We start from the raw sequence: 21,480 nt of genomic DNA on the forward strand, positions 1-21,480 counted from the left end.
GTCAGACCCAGGCAGTGCAGAGCAGGATAGAAGGGGTTCCAGTGTGAGCCAGCACAGGGTCCCATGTGCACGTGGGCACCAAACCTGAGCACAGCTGACTCGGGGCTTCTTTAAGCTACTGCGTCCTTCTCCATTTGTCGTCATCTCTTTAGCTGACTTTGCACCAGCAGTCCAACTCATGTTTGCAGACACCGAAAGGAAGCAGAAAGCGGAATTTGAAATGTAAAAATAAAATAATTGTGGGCCACGGGCTATAATTTGATTTCATGCTTTACAAGGAAATGAAAGAGGACTTCCTTTTTTTTTTTTTTTTTTTCCCCCCCAATATGCTTTTACCATGTTAGGGTTTCCTCTAGTGCTGAAGAGAAAATCGGATTGTAGAAAATGTGCCGTTCTCAAGTATCATTGCTACTCAGGGGCAAAGCTCTGTTCTAATGTGCACTTCCCATTCTGGGGAAGAGGAAATTCTTCAATTAATAAACCGGGTGGACTGAGGCGAGTTTTTAAGGTTTAATCAATTTCATCTGCACAGAGGATAAAAAGAGCAACTATTCTAACCATTTTTGCCTCTCCTATTCCCCTTAAAAAAGTAAAAAAGATCAATGTTTTATTTTAAATTCTTTGAGGTTAGTATCTCCTGTCTCAGGAAATATTGTCTATATCATGCAGTCAGTATGAAACTTCCCCTTTCCCAGCCCCCCCTCCTTGTAAGGAATCTATTTCAGAAAGGACTACATTCTTCCCTGCTTTCATACACAGCGACACCTCAGGAGATGCCACGAGTTGGGCAGGGTTTCGCTAGGTGCCATGGGGGGAGGCACTGTGCTGAATAAGGGAGATGCTTTGCGGGATATGAAATCTTCCAAACTTTTAGCAGAAAAAGGGAGGCAGGGAGAGATGTGCACACAATCGGAGCGCATGAATTATACATGAAGCGACCCTCTGCAAAGCAATGCAAATTGTGGATCAAAACTGATACACCAACTTGCATTAGGAACCGCTTTGAAAAGAACAGGAACTCGTGGAGCTCGAGCATCCCACCACCCTTTCCCAGGCACGCTGTTCCTGAAGGCTTCAGCAGCTGGAAACACAAACAGACTGCACGGCTTCTATCTCTGGATAGCTTGGCGCATCTCCGATAGCAGGGGTCAGACCAGCAACCCACAGCCTTCTTTCTGAATACACAGTAAAGCTTAGAATTATACGCATATTTCATTTTTTTTCCCTAACAATAAAGAAACCGCTGGTTGCACAAATTCCCCTTAAATGAAAACCAGGCACCAAGCTCCTTCCTAAACCAAGAGCTACAAAGAGAAAGCAGGATGGCCACAGGAACACGCTCCTAGGAACAACTTTTCTGATACGCCAAATAACCTTTTGGTTATTTACTTGTAATCTCGAATTCAACTCAAATATAAATAGTAAGTGATGGAAAGAGATAACTGCTAATGAGGAATAGAAGGATTTTCTTGGAGAAGGAAAAAAAAAAAAAGCACATAAGAATATACTTCATCTTCCAAATAAATCAGAGTGCAACACTGTCCTGAAGATGTTAAAGAACCTGTGGGCCTTTACCCTTCCTTTTGTCTAGCATGTCAGAGACAAGTCTGTGTTCTTCAAAGGGACAAATAACATAATTAGAATACATCAATAAGCTCGATTGTCCATGCGGAGGAAGCACAAAAGCGATAATGTCTCCGTGAAGGTTATGATGAGAAACATTGAGGGATGTCATCTAATAATTAATGATATATGCAGATCCTGCTGCTGCAGTAGTGTCCGTATGAGTAAGCTTGAACAGACTACTTTTGCTGCAAAAATAAACCTGAAAGTAAAGACCTCCCCCAAAAGATATTACAATACAGGTAAAAGGAAGGTCATAGCAAGACCATTATTAGCAAGACTTCACAGAGAAAGTAAGGAGCCCCACCATTGCTGTCAGCTTCTTTGGAGAAGTGGTGGATGCTGGGCTGCCAATGGAGCCATGGATCACACTTCCCAAGATCACACAAATTCAACTCACAATAGGCAAATGCAGGAGGGCTGGGCACTGAATCAAGGTGCTCAGAAAGGGAATCAAGAATACGGATACACTCAATAACCCTATGACACAGGCAGAAATCTAGCACACTGTTGTTGACATCTGTGTATTGCTTTCAAGGACTTAATTATTCAGAAAACAGTAAGGGCTCTCCCTGAGCAGCCAGCAGCACTGCTTACAGAGATGGAATGTGAAATCTTTGCTTTTTTTTTTTGCTTTTGCTAAGTAGTTCAAAAGCATCAGCCCAAGAAGCTTTGGAACAGAAGCACAGTAGAGTCCCCTCCAAATGCTGTGGTCCCCTTCTGCAGCCTATGCTACAATGGGAAAGGACAGCATGAAATGAAGGAAAACATTAAAGGTCAAAAAAATGTAAATAGCTTTTCCAGAAAGCAAAGATCTCTTGACTTGCTATCTCATGCTGAGGGAAAAAGGTTTTCTGTAAAAAAAAGATTTTGTTTATAATAGGGGAGAGACAATTCCAGAACAAGGCAAGTATGGGAAGCTCTCATTACGATCTAAATAAATTCACTTGTCAAGCACATTAAAATTTTACATAGTTTGTAAAATAAATAAATAGAAAACACCACACACACAAAGTTCTTCCTTCAAAGGCTCCCAAATATACATCACTACCAACAAAAGAAATTGCTATGCAACTTCTCAATTCTGGCAGGACCGAATCATTTCCTATGCTTTTCCTTCCTTATGCAACACACCAGAAGCCAACAGCACCCAACCTCTGCCTCACCTGCACCTAAAGCAGGAGCAGCACAGGAAGGGCTGTAGCTGAGGATGCACACTTGCAGACAAGCAAAGACCCAGCTGCTCAGGACTGCTGACTGAAGCTCAGTCAGCAGACAGCGTGTTGCTAAAAAGTGTTGGATGACATTCATCACTCAGTATGCAAGTATTTACAGCAAATAAATGCTGTTCTTTTTAAAATCTGCTGACACATTTATGTTCAATGCAAAAAGAACATAACTCTTTTTATTTTTAGAAGCAGTGAAGAAAGGTAAAGGTAGTGTACTGCACAGGGGGTGTAATATTCAATGCTACTCTTAGATCTAAGCATGTTCTGAAAAAGGAATCTGGAAGATAAGTGGCCTCAAAAACAGGAAATAAAACAAATGCAGTAAGTACTTCATGTTCAAGTTTTTATAGAGAAAATTCCACGTAATGGCATACAATGACAAAAGCATATAAAGTTAAGCAAGAGAAGGAAATCAAAATCCCTCTAAAAAGAGCACAATGAGTCACACTATGGGGAAGTGCCAATCTTTAAGTTAGTGCTGCTAGATACTGTGTGGCTTCAGCCAAATGGAAAGGCAGATTTGATATTTGCACAACTATGATTTAAGTTAGCTCTAGTTGGATTTTAAGACATTTATGTTTACATCCTTTATTAAAGGCACTGCAGTGAAGCTTAAAGCAAAGGACATTTATACCATCATTGATTTTCTTGCTTTGACCCCCGAAACCTCCACTTAACTGCTTCCAAAGAAAATGCAGTAAATGCAATGAGTAACACTACTGGGATCTGACATTTCAATTCCTGTTCAAAATTTCAACAACTGAAGAAAACCAGAAAAATCACCATAAATGAGCATGTTCTTTCCACAGTCTATAGGAAAGTAAATAATCCCACCTCCTAATGAGAAATGCCCTATAGTATATAGCACATGTAAAAAGAGAGGTAAACAGCAATGACAAAGAAGACATCAGAGGGTGGTGAGGCACTGGAACAGGTTGCCCAAGGAGGCTGTGGATGCCCCATCCCTGCAGGCATTCAAGGCCAGGCTGGATGTGGCTCTGGGCAGCCTGGTCTGGTGGCTGGTGACCTGCACATAGCAGGGGGTTGAAACTAAATGATCACTGTGGTCCTTTTCAACCCAGGCCATTCTATGACTCTATGATCCTTCTTCCATACACTGTAATGCCCTCTTCTGTAATACCACATGTTAATAGATCTGAATTTCTATATCGATGAACACAACACGAACTGGACAGAATCCAAAAAGAACTTCTACTTAATTTAAGGCTGAAAACATTAACTATGGAAGGGGTTAAAAACGCCTACATATCTTAAACATTCAACAGTCATCCTGAGTAGACACAGATGACTGCTACAAAAAAAGTGAACGTTCCCTGAATTACACAACACCTTGGTATTTCAGCCGCATTAATTTCTTTCTTGGCTTGAAAAAGAGAGTGCATAAATTGTGAATTAGTTAGCAAACATTAACTTTTTAAAGTGTCATTCATATATATGCATATGCAAATGCAGACACAAATAAAGCTGGGAAGTTAAATATTCAGGATATTGCATAAAACTAAAGCAAAAGTTAGCTAACATTTCAGCCTGAATGTCATTATACCGCTCATCATTCTTGAAGCACAATCTATGACATATACTACAAAAAAAAAAAAGACTTTCATACACTTGAAAGCAAAACAAAGCACAAGAAAAGAAAACAATTGGGTTATTACCATTTGCATTGCCACTTTTTTTTTGGCACTATGTGTTTGTATTGCATAGAGTATGGAAAGGTTTGGTCCCTTAATTTGGCATTCGAACTACAAGAAAAAGTCATGTCAGATTTCTGGGTCCTCATATGACACAGGAAAATGGCACCTATAATCCACTGATATTCTCACAGGCTCAAGTACAGGTTTGCAGCTAAGTGCCTACTTCTGTGTAGAGTCAAGTTCATGAAAGAACATTTCTGAAACAATGTGGTAATAAGCTGTACATAAATCAACCAACACTATGGTTACGATTTGGAAAGAAAGGAAGGGACAAAAAAAAAAAAAAAAAAAAAGAATCAAGACACATCTGAAACCCTGCTATAATCTCCTTAGATGGCACTGCACGCCCAACATCCTAGTAAGCCTTCCTGGAACCTGATGAGCAATTAGTTCAGGTTTCAGTCTTCTTCTTCAGAGGTATTTTGCCATATGTGTTTCTGGACTGCTCTGGGAATTAATGGACCATTACACTTGGGCCTTAAACAGCTGATCATAAATGGTTCCTGGTAGTCCATAAAGTCTTTAAGGTAAATGCTGAAAAGCAAACAGGTGAGAAGAGACCAGATGGAAAGGAGCCTTTTTATTGACTCATGCCAGCTTTACTTATACTCTCTACAAGATTGCCAATCATGTGGCAGATTAAAATGATAAATATACTAGACTAGCAAAGCTAAATATACATTGTATGCTAAATAAAGTGCAATGAAAAAAACCAACACAAGTACAAAGTGTGATCATTCTGCTCCCTCTTTCCAAGAGGGCAGACTGGCAGTATTTGAAGATATTTCTTAGACCAAAAAGCAGCAGCTAAAAAGCAGAAAAGGCATCAGGCATCCCAAAGAGTTACCAAGCATGAGGCTGCCTGAACAAGGACAAAGCTCCATCCCCAGCTCCCAGGCTGCACACAGCCTCCAGTCTTCTGCTCTGTCTCTAAAGAGTCAGTTCTCATCAAGCAGAAGTGAACAGACAACTCCCAGCTTCAGGACTGTTACACGTGAGGTTTATGAGATGCTTCACTAACAACAATGTGGGAGCCCCTGCAGCACCTCCAGCTCTGGAAATGCCCACATTTCTAGAGGTATGCAAATAAATTATTATATACAGGGACTCCAAGTGAAAAAGAAGACATCTGCATAATACTTGAACATTTTTTTTTGTATATAGTATTCTGTATCAGTAATATTTCAATCAGCTCTTCATCTTTTCAAGTTCTTTTAGAATTTTTATAAGATTATACAGTCGCATTAGCATATCTAGGATTCAATCACATCTGTGCCTGTGTTTCAATGCAAGAAATAGCACATTTCAGAAATCCTTACAAAAGCAATACACAACTGAAGTACCTGGTTATCTCAGGATAAAGAGATTGTACTATGGTTAATGACCAACTTTTCTTCCCTTAATGACTGGAGAATCATTACTGAAGAGTATCTATTGCCTCCATCTGGGTGCTTGCAAGTATTACCGAATTGCAACATCTTGGAATGTCTGTTAGAATTTTTTAACTTATTTTAAGTACAAGACTTACTCTCAATATTAGATTATAGTAACATTAAAGACAGCAAAAAAAAAAAAAAGTCCTAACTTCTTAAAGACCCACCTGGCCAAAGGATGCTCTATTGGTGTGCATCCCTAAGTGGTATCTTTGAAAGAGCAATCTAACAAGAAGCTCTGGGCAGCAATCATGAAGGAAGAACTGCCATCATACACCACCTGGAGCTAGAGAGACCTGAATGCACATTTATGTGAGTAACTCTGAACATGCACAACGCCTAAACAGCAGTCTGCATGTAGTGGGAAAGCAAACACAGGCATGAAAGTTGTATCTCTGAGATTCTGAGGAAGAACCCAGAAATCCATAATCCCATTACACTATTCTCCACTTACATTTAAGGCTTTAAGCCAAATACCTGAGAGATCACGAAACGCACAGAGATCCCCAAGGAAAGTGCAAAGCTAACACCTTAGATTTGTTACTCATTCTCTCTACCTCTATCAGTTCAAGGACAGGTATTCTACCATTGCACCTGCAGCTTTAGGAAGTTCCAGAAACACCAGGAAGAAACAGATTTTAAACCTCTTACAGATCAAGCGTATCTCTACAAAGTCCCCACGAGAGTAATAAAAATAAGCCTCCTTGAACAAGTCTGCAAGTCACCAATCCAAAACTAAATCATTAATTCAGCAGATTCTAAATCACTCCTCTATTAAAAACAAAACAAAACAATCTGGTTTCCATGCAGAGCTAGAAATAAATTAGCGTGATTCAAACTCCAAGTATTTTGAGTCTTAAGCTGCCTTATTTCTGTCTAAGAAATAAAGTACTGCAGAGGTCATGGACCCCACAGCAAGGAGCTCGTTCTGTGCTACAGCCCAGTATGAGATACGTTTCACAACACCATGTGAAACATACTGTCCCTACTGAAGAGTTATGGTTGGCTACTGGAACGATCAAGCATTTTTCATCCAAGGTCAGTGAAAAAGCTTTTTTTTTTTTTTTTTTTTTAAATAAAAGCAATTAAAAAGTATACAATTTATTAAGCTTCCTTCCAAAAAGTAAAAACAAAAAAAAATATTTTTTTTTTTTAAAAAAAGGGCTGCAAGGGGCAAAGAAAAAAAATTTTAAAGCATTTTTAGATTTTCTCTTCACCCTCACAATACTGAAATAACATCAGTCAGGGTTATAAACATCTGTAATTGCCAAGGGAATGTACAATACATTCAGAAAGTGCTGGCCCACGTATCCTGTAGCCCTGCACTTCACAAACAAAAGGTTGGGGAAAGAAAGAGGGGGTGGGGTACGGGGAATAAAGGCTTAAAGATTAAAGTCACAGGCAGAGACAGACGGCTCCGTTTTTTAATAACTGAAAACACGAGTTGTGCCTGAATGTGCTCATTGTTTTATGGCGGGGGGAGCGTCTACGCGTGCTGGACTGGCTGGCGACAGAACTGCCCTTGCATCAAAAATAAGATTTCCCAAAAGCAAGGAAGAAAAAAAGAAAAAAAAAAAAAAAAAGAATAAGACACCAACTCCATGCCCTAATTTCCCCTCTTGTAATGTTTAATGATGCATTCAGGTAGAAATCAAGACATTACCCCCAACTTCCCTTAATTATATCGGGAACTTCATGCTGTGTAGGAGTACCTGACTGCAGCGGCCAAGCGCAGGACTGAAGGGCTCTGAAGGCTTTCTGCTGGGAAGGAACACATACCTATCAAACAGGCACGTCCATGAAGCTCTGCTAGATCATAAATCAATTTCTGGTACTTTATTTGCACAATAAAAGCAACCCCGCATGGCTAAATGTGATGACCTAAGCAGATTTTTGTATGGACTCAAGAAGTTCAGATGGCAGGGAGAAGTTCTTGAGCCCATCTGAAAAAAGTATCTAGCAGCCACGCTGCTAGTGAGAAAACAGCATCCCGAGCTGCCTTCTCTTCAGGCATTTCCCAAACTAACCAGTAACTTCAAGTGCTGCACCACAGTATTAAAATAAAGACATTCCTGCTTTAGGATTTAAAAACTAGTTTAAAAAAAAAACTAGCTTTTCAAGATGTAAGATCCTGATGGCTCCTCCAGACCCACCATCATACATTTAAATCATTTTAAAATTCCATTGTGTACTATTTACAAAGACATTCATAACATCTAGGGGAAATGCATTTTATGACTTATTTCAGGGGACAGGCTTCTGTGCAGGAAGCTCCTCTGAGTCCCCTTCTGCTGCTAGGTGGGCAACAAACAGGTCTAAAACTAAATAAAATACAAAGTTTTACTCAAGTCTAGCTTACGATGCTACCATAACACAACTTTTGTTCTGTTGTTTCGTTTTTTACCTGCCAGCTTTGCTTAAGTATAGACAGGACAGAGATAATTCAACAAGACAACAGGCTCTTTCATCTCAAACCGTACGACTCCAGCCATGACTTTTTGGGGAAGCCCGCAGTAAGACGAGGGGAGGCACACAACAGGAGTCAATGGAAGGCAGCCGCCTGCCCGCAGCTCACACGCTGTGCTGGGAGGAACCAGTGCCCGCAAGAACAGATCTGCAGCCAAAAACGTCTGATGTGGATGCTGCAGCCATCATCCCACCTCTGTTGATGCAACATTTGCGCATCATCAGCTGCTGGATGTCTTGTTGAGATTAAAAATATTCTGGAGAGTTACTGCCTGCTTAGCAAAGGGAAAAAAAATAGACAGAGTCCATGGCAGAAAGGGAGGGGAAAGGAAAAGCCGAAACATGAGCTCGTAAGCCTGTTATGGAGGATAAAGGCAGGCTTTGTTTTACTTTACTCAAACCAAGTATGAACAAGAGGCGCATCACTATTTGGAGCTTCAACTGCAAGATTGGTTTTATACGCAGTCACTACTGCCAACTTTTTACCCCTCACAAAACTAAACTATTCCTCTTTCTCCAAACTAGCTGCAGCTGATGCTCAAGTGGAAATCCATACAGTAGGAAAGAGTTATTTCTGCCCTGCCAAGAAATAATGACAATTCTGAAGCACACAGAAATGTATTCACATAGAGTAAGAACAAACCTTGGTAATAGCTGACTCTGTCCTGAAACAAACAAGCAAATTAAATATTTTTTTACAAAAGTATCACTTGACAGACACATTGGATATCCAGCCACACTAGGCAGAGTTAGGCAACAGATACTAAATTGGAGATGCATATTTGGACAAGACATGACAATCCCATTTCCATTTCCAACTGCAAAAGTCCATCCAAAAAACACAACGTTAGAAGACAGTCTTGTGAGATTAGAGGACAAATACCAGTCAGAAGGTCTGTCCTCCAACAGAAACACTACCCAGCGGCGCTGCCTCTGAAAGACCTCAGGGGCAACAGTAAAAGGCAGCAAGGGGAAGCGCAGCCTGGATTGTAGCTTCTTGCTCTTCGGAAAAGGCGAAGAGGGTGGTAATTTACCGCGTACGACGAAATTGTACATGAAAGTTTAAAAACAGCCAATTAAAGCTAACATTATGGAATGGAACGGCGGGTCCAAGTGGAACGCGTTAGCTACGCATTCCAAACAAGGGCTGGAGCCCGCCCGCAAGGCGGATACTGTATGCAAAGTACAAAGGGTCAAGGAGTGCTTCTCCAGGGAAGCCCAGCGCTGCCCGGAGGAGCGAGTCGAGTCGCCCACGTTCTCACAGCAGGGGACAGTGCCAAGGCTGCAGGGCCCCTAAGTCACCACTGGCACAGGATGCTACAGGCAAATACCATGCGAGGAAAGTGTTGGCCAAGGAAGGGCAGATCTCATTAAGAATCAAGTTCACCACCTCCAAACGCCAACAGAAGAAATCTCTCTCTTAGAGTGCTGGATCAAGGAAGGAAAATAAATCCATACTGAAAAAAATGGCCCTCAAGACTCAGTTCACTGTAACCAGATTTTCAGCAATCACACAAACGCTGCAACACCTATTTGTTTTAGAACACAGATTTGACTCAAAACTCAAATTCTAAAGGAGATTCATTCCGTACTCTGGCCTCTGGCTTTAGGTCCACAGCAGGCAATGCACTGAAGTTTGGTATCACATCAGGAACACACAGGTGCTCTCCGTGGCTCAGCATTCCATCAAGCCACACCACACTGCACCAACTGATCTTCTGGGAAGCCACCATCAGATATACAGAACTACTGCATGCTTTCTGCTAGGGCGTTGGAAAGGCTTTTGACAGTACATTTATTTTTATTTAAAATCTTGCTGAGTAGGATTGCTCAAGATATACAGCTCATTTCAGAATAGTCCCAAGGGGTCAGCAATCAGGTAAATCCCACTTCCCAGTACTTCAGGACAAAACAAACTCTCATGCCTGATACGCTATCCAAACTGACAACTCTACAAAGCAATCCGGATGCTGTAGGAGCTGTGCTATTTGCTTCACACCAATACATTTTTCATATAATTAATAAAAACTGACAGCAATAAAGAAGGTGATGTAAAGGAGGAAAGCAGTTAGGAGTTTAACTACTAAATAAACCGGACAATAATTGCCAAGTTTTGAATTCATACTGGATTAAAGGCCCTGAAGTTTAACGACGTGTAACAACAGAAAGAGACTGTAACAGTTCTTTAATTTTTTCCCAACAGCAGCATCAGGAGGAAAGGTAAAACTGCTTTCATTAACTGGGAAAGCTAAGACATTGTAACTACATAAAGATCTCTTAACTGACAGCAGAATAAGCATCCTAAGAAGATATTCATATTTTTCAATGGTTGAGTAATAAATCAAATGATCTGGAAAGATTAGTTAGATGACCTACCTAATTGTTTTAAAAGACTTACTGGTGCAAGTGATCCAGTTCAAGTACAAACTTCTCTGGACCCCAGTGCTGCAGGGCCTCCTTTTGGCTGCAGAAGTGTGAATGGCCCAGGTGGGCTCTGAACTGCTGCTTCTATACAAAGCTATAAGCGTGCAAGGCACCTCACAGATACACACAAGGATCCCTGCTTTAGAAAGCTTACAGGCTGTAGGGGGCAAGTGGTAGCTCAAACAATTTAATCCTGGACACAGCCAGGTCTCTTCATTGCTTCAACTTTTATGCATAGAAAAGCATGCCTCTCGTAAGGTGAACGTACAGAAACCTATTTACAGAAAAAGTCCTTTCATCTCACAAATTCATAATTGAAAAGGCTTTCTTTTAGGTATTTTGAAGAATCTTCAGAGCTGCACACTTCAATGCAGCCCTACAAAGCAATTTCATAGTCCAGTTGAAAACCTATATAAACCAAAACATGCTGAGATTATCATAGATATGTCACAATAATTCAGAACAAGTTCCTTAGCATTTTCTCTAGAACTGAATAAAACAAAATCAGTGACTTGGGAGGGCAGGCACTTCATGTAAATGAAGTTTGTAAGCAGCCACATCTGCTGGTTAAGTAAAATACCAATCAAGATGAAAACTTTCACTAAGGCCAGAGCTGTGACCAAGAAGAGCCAGCAAAAGAAAAAGCACAACAAGTCTCCCTCCCAGCAATTCATCCCACACACATTCACTCTCCTATGTTTCACTTGGTAATTAAGGACTGCTTTCCCAAAACTACATTCTAGAGCTAGAACAGAGGCTGAAAACATCCCCAGGGAAGTGGGAAGCAAGCCTCCAGCAAACAAAGTCTGCTCAGAATGCATGCTGCTCTGCCCAGCTCATGTGATCATGCCTCAGGAATGCTGGCACTGCTGAAGTTATTTCATGGAAATACGAACAGACTAAGAATGCTAGATAAACAAGAAAGTGGCATTGACTGCAGAGCAGTAATTTTTCTACATACCTGTAAATTTACATTTTCATTGCTAAGGAAAGGAGTGAGGTAACCAGGACACTTCAAGACAACACTGGTCACTGCAAAACTCACCGAGCAGCAAGTACCAGCACTGAGCCAGCTCAGATGCTAGAGGTGCCATGCCTGACGCCCAGCTAAATCCTCCACTCTTACTAAGTTGTCCTCTGTGATGCAGCTCCTCAGAAGATCAAGAGAAGCAACTCCTAAACACAATTTGGTACAAACCAGCATCAGAAGCACATCAAGAATATCCAAAGATTACACACACCTTTGCAGGAAGCAGTTTTCAGATGCTTTTGCCTTGTACAAGTTTCTGTATATTCTCACTATTACCTTCTACACATTGTTAGGTCTTGTTTCAGGCTCAAGTCTTCTATGCTCAATGAATAGATTCCAAATTAAACAACAGAAACTAGATTGATAGAACAAGGGATGGAGGACTCAGTATGTAAGCTTCACTGTAAGTGGACTCTAGCAAATATGCTTCATCTGTTATCTAAGCACTTTGGCATTCACATAAACGATGGAGACAACTGTTGTTGAAGAAGCAAGTAATAACAGAAAATGAGAAGTACAAAGGAAATGTATTAAATATATTCCTACTGACAATTTACTGTAGATTTCAAAATTAAATACTGTTGGAAGAATTCATGGAAGTATTCACAATAAATTACTTTTATTAATGATCTTTAAAATGCCACAGTTGATCTGCTTTTGAGGAAAAAACTACCTCACTGTACTGTAAAAATATGAAGTTGAAATAGTATAGAAAGAGAGAAAAAAGCAAGTAATTTAGGTAAAGAAAATGAAATTGTCTTTAATGACTGTTTTTTTTTACTTCCATGCAAACTAAACAGATAAGTATCACATAAATGGATATTTAGATTTTTTTTTTCTCTCACGTTTACATTATTTTCAACTCTGGAATGTAAAAGAAAAGCAAGGTAGGCATCACATGGGGAAGAGAACCTGAAGGTTCACAAGTGTGGGGGGATAACTTCTAAAAACAGCTATTCACTTGGTAGCAACCATGTTTTAAACAATATGTGTTCTCTTTAGCTTAGAAAAATTAGTTAAATTTTTAATGAGAAGATTTGCTGCCTCTCTTAAAGAGCTAGATTTAAAACTCTGTTTTCCCAGGAAAGAAAGAAATCAACATCCAAGAGAACACACGTTGTAGGATGGGATTTACCAGCAAAATGAAATCTTTGACGTTTGCAGTACCAAGAGACAGCAGCGACAATCCATTCCCATTGCCAACAGCCCTGGGCAGGCAGAGAAGCCTATTGCACTACAGGAGTACCACTGAAGTAGAATTCAAGCTTCCATACTGCTAAACCTGGAAGCAAACAGAATATATAATAATTTAAAAACATCCAAACAGACAACATCAAATAAACAGAAGCGCAGCAAGACAGCAGCAACTCTGCACCTCTGCCAAAAGCCATTCTAAATCACAGACCACCAGGGTTCCCTTAAGTTTAATTCCTATCCCATCACGACAAAACAACCAATGTGAGCTTTTAATGGTACAGACATCCTTTCCTCATCTCTTCCTCTTATACAGAAAGTAGGGATTAGTAAAGGAATTGCTTTTCAACTGTTTCCCACTGCACTGTCCCCCTCCTCATTCCCCCTCTTCTCACTGTTTTTAAAGAAAAAATATTTATTTTTCTTCATACATGGAATTGCCCTGCTTATGAACATCGAGAAATAAAACATCCTAGCTCCAAGCTGTAAGATCAACCTGCTGCATGATTCATTCCCAAACATCCAAGAGGTGCACAGGGGGAAGGTCTCACATCTTCCACTTTCCTCCAAAAAACAGGTAAGACCAACACTAAAAACAAAGCCAAGGCTATGAATGTCTCTCTATTGCCAGCTTCAGTGTTCTGGCACAGCAAGAAAATAAAACATGCTGCAATAGCCAGGCATCAGCTGAATTCAATAAGCCAACAATGCATCACTAAGATAAACTAATGCATAATGAAAGAGTACTAATCACTGCTTAATTCAATGCTGAAAGCACTGAGAAAGAATACAGCCTTGATGACTAAAGCTCAATGTTTTGGGAACAGAGGTAGAGATAGCACAACTCAGGCACCTGGAATATTTTGTAGCGATTGCTATTACTACTTAGCAGCAAACTATCTTCTCCAGAACACATAATTTTGGAAAACTCTCCTGATGTGCTGTTTTGCTGGCTGAGTACAAAGCTGTCTGCCACCTTGCTACTGCCCAATCATCCCTCATTTCAGGAAGGACTGATGCTATGCAATGCTCTGCTTCTTATGACAAGCTGTACTCAGTGCAGTATTTCAACCAAACTGATCCGAGCTACTTTTACTGTTTCTACACAGTACCACCTTAATGCTTAATAAGAGATTGCAAAAGTGCTTAAAACAGTATGTGAAAGCTTTGGAAGGGATATGATCAACTAATTTAAAATGTCACATTAACCAATTCCGTATTTACCCCGGGTTGACTCAATTATATGCAAGAAAACAGGAAAAAGATTCCATACACCTGACATCACTTTACATGTGGTCTACAGTTTTCCCAGCTAAGGCCTACAGTTTTCTTAACAGGACAAAACTAAAAATCATGAAAATCAAAGGAAAAAGAACATAAAAAGCAACAGCGTTCAACCACTGCATTAATTTCCATAAAGCATTCTTTAAAAAAAAAAAAAAAGTGCTCATTTTTGGTACAGGATTGGGGTGAAAAACAGTCAGCAGGGCTTCAGTTTGAGGACAAATATTAAATATATATAAATACGTACACACACACATGTACAGATATGTAATGAAAAAACACACAATGCTCCCTCTCCCCTCCAAACCTTTTGGTGAATACAGTTCTGTGATGGAAACATCCGGAGATGAAATTTCAGTAAAAATGGGACTGTCAGCCATCAATCAAATAAAAAATAAACAGATCAGGCAATTTCAGTTCAGACCTTTTTGTTTCTCTTAACCATACGAATACTTTCTCTGAGAAAAGTTTGGCACAGCTCAGTTTCGCCAAAATGCATTTCTCATATTGCCCTTGGATGGAATAAATACCACCACAAAGACAGAAGTGAACTTCTTCCCACAAGAGATTCTGCAGAAATACCAATTTTGGACAGAATGAGGCAGCATTACTGGAAATCCTAATACACAGTACAGAGCAAAAGGTGAGCTCAATGACAAACATCACCAAGCATCACAGCTTCATCAGAAAGCCTGAAAAAAATGGAAGGATCTCAGTTGCTGGTCAGGTGAAAAGGATAAGAAATGAATGTGTTGGTCTCCTATTATAAGATAAAAACCACAAGGTCAGCAAATCAAAAGAGGAAAACTTCCTTAGGGATGCCCAGTTCATCATTTTAAACATTAAGCAATACAGAGTATGTCACACTTTAGGATAAATACAATCAACAATTGTTTCAAGTTTTTTCTTTATGCATTCACATATATATATACATATATGCATACACAATTTTGGTGCAAAAGTCCACTTTTGAAGCATTTTTTTAATATGAGGAAGGAGAAAAGGGGATAAGCCATTCTTGATTTGTCATTTCAAGCTGTAACTTTGCCAGACACAGGACCAAGTGTCAGTGCCACGTGCTCAGAGCTGGTTGCTCAGGCGAGCAGCACCACTGCAGTGGGCATTTCTCTGTCATGCTTTTCAATCCTGATCCCACTGAGATCAGGAGAAGATTCTGACGCTGAGTGCTTTCTACATCACTTCATCACAGCCCTACCACAGTGCCAGACACCAGCACCCAGGCTAACAGTGACAGAGCCAGCGTGCTCTGAGCACTCCCCATCTGGGGAGCCAAACCCAGCACCACCTCATTGCTGTAGTATGCTGGGAATTGGCTCTGGTACATCACCCAGACACCTACACTGTGCCACACTTACTGCTTTCTATGACCAAGACACCAGAGTGGCTCCTCACTCTACACGGTAGCAGCAGCCCAGCAGCATGTGATGGCCAAAGGACTGGGACGTGCCGCTGCTACCTTACACGTGTACCCTTCTGTGTATACCCTAAGTCACTCTTTAAATCATTTCACATACTAGAATGTCAGTGTGGATAACCACTGCCAGAACACAACACAGAATCCCCAAAGTCAACCACAGGTTCAGGTAATCGTGACCTCCCTTTTTACAACATAAATGCATAATTTCCGTACTACTCTTTGATGAAGGGACCACAGACTTGAAAAGAGGAAACAATTACAGTCATTAGAATTTCATCCAAGCATGAGATTTAATCTCGGGCCATAGCCTTGCCAATGGCTGTGGGGGTCTCAATGGAGACAAAATTGCTCTGTGGGAGAAAAAAATGCCTCGATGATGACATTAGTCAGCAAGAGAGACCGAGCTTTGTCTTCCATCCAACAGTACGGTTAAATACAAGGAAACCATTTTCCCTCTCCCTCTTGATCCCCAAAAAAAGAAAAATACAACTATTTTGTTTCCTTCTCTGAAATGCAGCTTTTGCATACTTTGGAAACTTTCTTCTCCAAAGCAGTAATGCTGGAAGGGAAGTGTTTAATAACGAGAGGAGTTTTAAGCATGAATAAACGTCTGCAACAAAAGACATTTTCCCTTGCTGACCCTGGTTAATGTAAGCGGACAGTCCTACCAATAGTTATCAAGTATTCCCATAGCTTTCCTTGCCCAACAGGTTCCGAAAGACTACTTCAAATTTTACAGATACAGAAATCATTTCCAGAATATACCCACCTGTTCTACGATGCACACACTGGAAATAAAAGAAACGTGAAATAATACTACAGATGGAGGCAAAATTCCACAATTCAAAAGATCAACTAAGATCTGAGACTACCAGCTGCCATTATATGCCAACCACATGTTGCACCCCAAATAAGAAGTAAAAGCAAGGGAAAACTTTGGCACAGAAGATGAGAAAGCACTGCAGGGGACTGCATTAAATTCACTTTTATGGCACTGTAGAAAAAACAGATCTACAGTCAGCTAAACAACATATTCATGATCCTTCTATGGCAAGAACTGAAAGAAAATAGCTTTTTAAACAAGCAAATCATTAACCCGAAATGAATCATCTCATCTCTCCAGGCTGGGCTGAGGGGCCTGCTTTCTCACCTGGGCAAACTCTAAAATTCTCAAAATCCAAACTTAGTACAGGAGAGTGTAAAAATAAATAAATGAAAATTCATCCTTTACCCTTAAGGTACTGCTGAATACAGCCAGCTCAGTTTTGTTTAAACTCTGCTTTATTTCCTTTTTTTCTGCTCTGCTGTCATATCCCACATATATATTGGCTACTTGAAGCCACCCCTAGTGCTGGTAATGCTGATAATTACTATCTAATGTAGAATTAATCAGCTTAAGTTTGGAACAGAGATCGTAATTCAAATTGGAAGCCAACACCAACCATTTCATGTTCACTTGAAGAGATTAGATAGGCTGTGCAAGAACATTTTGGTAGAATAACTGATAAGGAGATGGGAAATAAGAACTATTGGTATTTACTTAGCCTGCAACGCTTCTGGAAGCAAACAGTTTAAAGGAAGCACTTCAGAATGGCTATTTAATCTGAATTTTACAGATAGCACTGAGAACACTTCCTCACAGAACGCATGGCATCTTTACAATCAGTTACCACACAAGCTGTTCAACTCTTTCTTTGCGGGAGCTCTCACTCAATTTTTCTGTGTTACGAGCTGTGACCCAAAGAACACAACGCATTCAAGAACCAGCTGAAGTTACCACCATTGAAGATGTGCCTCACTCCTCAGCTTGCTGAGCCTTGGGGTTACAGAGAGAAAACAGCTCTCTGCCACATCACAGGAACAGCTTCTTATTCCACTCACAGACTTCAGCAATGACTTCAGTGCGCAGCTTCAGCTTGCTTTCTTAGCTGGAAGATTCTTCCATCTGCATTTTGGTTTTGTAAATGTTTTGAAAAACAGTACAACAGTCATGCAAGAACACACATTACTACTGCTAGTAAAAAAAAAAAAAATATTAAGGAAGATAAGCTAAACTATTAAAAGTGGGTTTTACGCATAAGCAATGTATCATTCAACTTGTATCTACCATCTACTATTTAAGGACAGCTTCTAAATCAAGCTGTACAACAAATGCAGTAGAACCTAATCAAGAAACTGGTTGAATAAGTAGACCACTGTGAATTGCTAAACTGGACTATTTAGCAAGGAAATGTATCCATCATCAGTAGAAATACTGCTTCGAAAAATATGCTTTAAATTCGTGTTGAAAACAGCAACTCTAGTTACAAACATGCTTCATATTCTTCAGTAAGTTGAAATAGGTTTTCTGCAGGTATTTCTAAGACTTCATGAGAATATCTTGTATTTTAAAACATCTGAAAAAGGATTAACAACGCTCGATCGCTGTCCCAAACAGCTCATAGAAACTCAAGCTAGAATGAGGGAAAAATGAAATGAAAGGGCACGTAGTTATTTGATGAATGCTAGCACACAGCATGACGGAACAAAGAAATTCTGTTTTTAAATCAATAGGGAAAATGATCAAACAGAACCAGTCAGCACCACTACAGGACTTGGTTATTATGTTTTCCTGAGAAGCTGTCAAATTTGTGTGTCAAACACTGAAGTGTGAATTAGCCCAATTTGGTTGTATATAAGCAACTGTGTGCAAAACCACTCAACAGCTTTGTAGAAAAGTTGTCCTATATTAGGAAAAGAATTCCGACATTCAAACAAGTTTCACTAAAGCCACTCCTTTACAATCTATATTTAAGATGGAGAATGAAACTACAAATCACACCTTCGGAACAAGATATGCACCTTTTTAAAACAGAATACAACTGAATACTACGTCTCTTACGGAATTCTAAAGTGAAGCAGAAGAGAATGTAATTACTCAATACAGCTTTCAAGATCAGAAGGTGATGGCTTTCTTTTAATCTTTTCAACCCGTAAGTCAAAAGGAAGACTGCTTTTTCCTCTACTACTACCTAACAGTTGATGCACGGTTTAGAAGCACATTGAATCTACTGTAAATAGAGAAGTTAGCTCCAAGCTGAAAATGCAGAAGAGAGCATTAACACAGAAATCACAGCATATCATAGTAGGCTGTTACCTCACTCAAAAAACATTACTATGGGTAGAAATGAGAAATAATGTATAATCAGTGGAAAAGTAGAATAATTTGTTATGATATCGATTAAAATTCCACGTGTAGACCACTGTTCTGGTACACACAGGCAAAAGGAAATTTGATTCCACTCCTGATCTCACACAAGCCCTACACAGCACAGAGACAATTCAAAGTAGATTTAGTACAACCACCTTGCTTTTAGTGCGCTAAATAAAGTGGGAAAACAGAGAAGAAAAAGTAGTTGTGTACACCAAATTTCACGGCTCTGACATTCTCAATTGCTTTACAAGTTCAACTAGGTGAGAGCCATCCCCCCCCCCACATTCAACTTCCATGAAACCCAGTTGTTTTGTCCCATCTGTAATGTAATGTAAGACAACACCGTGTATTTTTATTGCTTAAAAAATGCTATCCAAGTTGTAAATGAAGTAAGACTAACCTTCCTTAAAACACAGAGGTCATTTTCTTTAGGAAGAGGAAAATTAAGCCCCAGTTGAGTTCCAAATCTTCTACTTAATGTTGGCTCGTTTCAAAGTAAGGTCACTTCATCCACGCTGACCTGTTACCCTACCTTCTTACCATCAGGATCCTACATTGTAAGCAAATGCTGCCCTCTTGTGCACTGTGATATCCTGTAGAAAAAAATGTGTTTTGGGGGGTTGGGAGGAGGGCATTGTAGTCCTGTTTCTCTACTGGCTGCCTCTTCTTTACACGTAGCTCCATAATAGGGAAATGAAAGCGCTTTAAATTAAGAAATTTCAATGAAAATACTCCTTTAATTTGTCATAGGAGTATCGGGCTCCAAACAAATTCCTGAAAGCGAGTTAAAAAAAGTCTTCAGTTTCAAGAGAAAGGTTTTTCATTCACAGAAATAAAGTTGATTTGCGTTTCTAACACAATGCCAGCAGCTTACAAGCACCACAAATCCAACAAACTTAACAGATCTTCACATTAATGACAGTTCCAAACGCTGAACTCTCCCGACTCACATGTATTTCCACTGCATCAAACTTCAGGAATACAAAATATGTTACGTGGGACCAACAGCTTAATAATTTCAACAAGGTTGCTTATTGCACTGTTCTCAGCTCAAGCTGGCAGCCCAGTCCTCAAATCGCCTCACTGACCCTTCTGACCACGACTGCATCCACTGAACAACACACAGCGCTCTGTCCTCAAAGTACAAGTTTCCACTCAACATTATAAATCAAGAGCAAGAGTCCTCCACACAAATTTATAGTCATCCAAACACGCAAACACCTTAAAACTATGAAATTCTACTTTTTTTCTTTTCCATTCTGTGTGAGCAAACAAAGAACTGAGGTATCCTCACACAGGTGTCAACAAGCAAAAGCTCACGCTGATGGCAGTGTATTTTCTTGACAACACAAAAATAATGCTGAGTTTGCAAATCCTCTTACAAGCTTACAACCAACCCATCAAAACAACAAATCTGTTATAAAAGTACTTTCCTTTGCCACCGTGTTAATCTTACAAATAATCTGCATCTGACTGAACGTGAATGCTGGTAGCAAGCCCATGTTTCCCTTGATCTCCCAAGACTGTTTTCATTGTACTCATTTGCATCAGCAAGACATGCTTTCTCTATGCTCATTTCCCCGTCCCCAAGCTCTTGGGCAAGTTCAAAAGTCTTGGCCCCTCCGATGTATCAGGTATGAATTAATACCCTTCCTTAACAGAACACAGCAGCAAAGTGGAAACAGACACTTGCGAGGCAGTTTTCTTTGAAAGGAACTGCGGGGACAAATGGTGACAATGAAGCTCCAGTTATAAAGTAAAAAGGTCAAAGGTTCAGCCAGGCATAAGGATTACAAAACTACAAGTTTGCCAGAATTCCCCCCACAAGTTTAGACAACCAGGGTCAAGCAGTAGCTTTCCAATTAAAGCCTGCTTTAAGGCTGCTCTGTCCTTTGAACTTCATAGGGTAAAAAAAGATAACTTTCTTTTGTAGAAGTTCTTTTGAGAACCCATCTCAAAACTGAACAGAAAGGGCACCCGACAACAGCTCCCCCAAAACAAACACTGCAGGATCTCCTCACTGCGTGCGTGTGGGGGAAGCTGGGGTGAAGTAATCATGTTCTTCTGTATTAGTGTGCTGACCCTTTGTAGGGCATGAAATTAACCATCAGCAAGTAAAAAATCTGCTACTGGTTAAACTACTTTGCTACGCAAAGTGGTCTTAAAATGAAATATGGGGATTGAATTTCTCCTGGAAGATTAACTTGTGTAACCTCTCTGCAGGCATCCCCTACTGCTGAACTCATTTGAGACCCTTCTGGATGCACGGGTCTGCAGCAAACAACTGTTAAAGCAAATCTCCTTTTACTATGATGAAGGCAACATCAGCTTTGGGGAATGCTGGAGAGCTGAGATTCAACACAAGAACAGAAGCTTTAAAATCACACACAAAACCCACAGCACTGCAACAGAAACAACCCAATTTCAGTGTGAAATTCTGTGAAAACATCA

The 21,480-nt window shown here is 40.1% G+C and overlaps 1 protein-coding gene across 3 annotated transcripts in view; it reads right to left on the reverse strand.

The window, feature by feature from the left end:
• Window positions 1-21,480, reverse strand: part of EEFSEC (eukaryotic elongation factor, selenocysteine-tRNA specific) — a 132,743-nt gene that overhangs the window by 101,878 nt on the left and 9,385 nt on the right. The window contains exon 1 of one of the 3 annotated variants that reach the window (XM_031607758.2): window positions 13,611-13,887. The exons of the other annotated variants lie outside the window; for them this stretch is intronic. Within the exon in view, the coding sequence (XP_031463618.1) occupies window positions 13,611-13,626 (16 nt within the window). The 5' untranslated portion in view covers window positions 13,627-13,887. Of the gene's footprint in view, window positions 1-13,610; window positions 13,888-21,480 lie in introns of those variants that run through there. 3 annotated transcript variants of the gene reach the window in all.

Source organism: Phasianus colchicus, chromosome 11 (genome assembly GCF_987193195.1).
Source record: "Phasianus colchicus chromosome 11, bPhaCol1.hap1.1, whole genome shotgun sequence".
In the NCBI taxonomy this organism is placed as follows: domain Eukaryota; kingdom Metazoa; phylum Chordata; class Aves; order Galliformes; family Phasianidae; genus Phasianus; species Phasianus colchicus.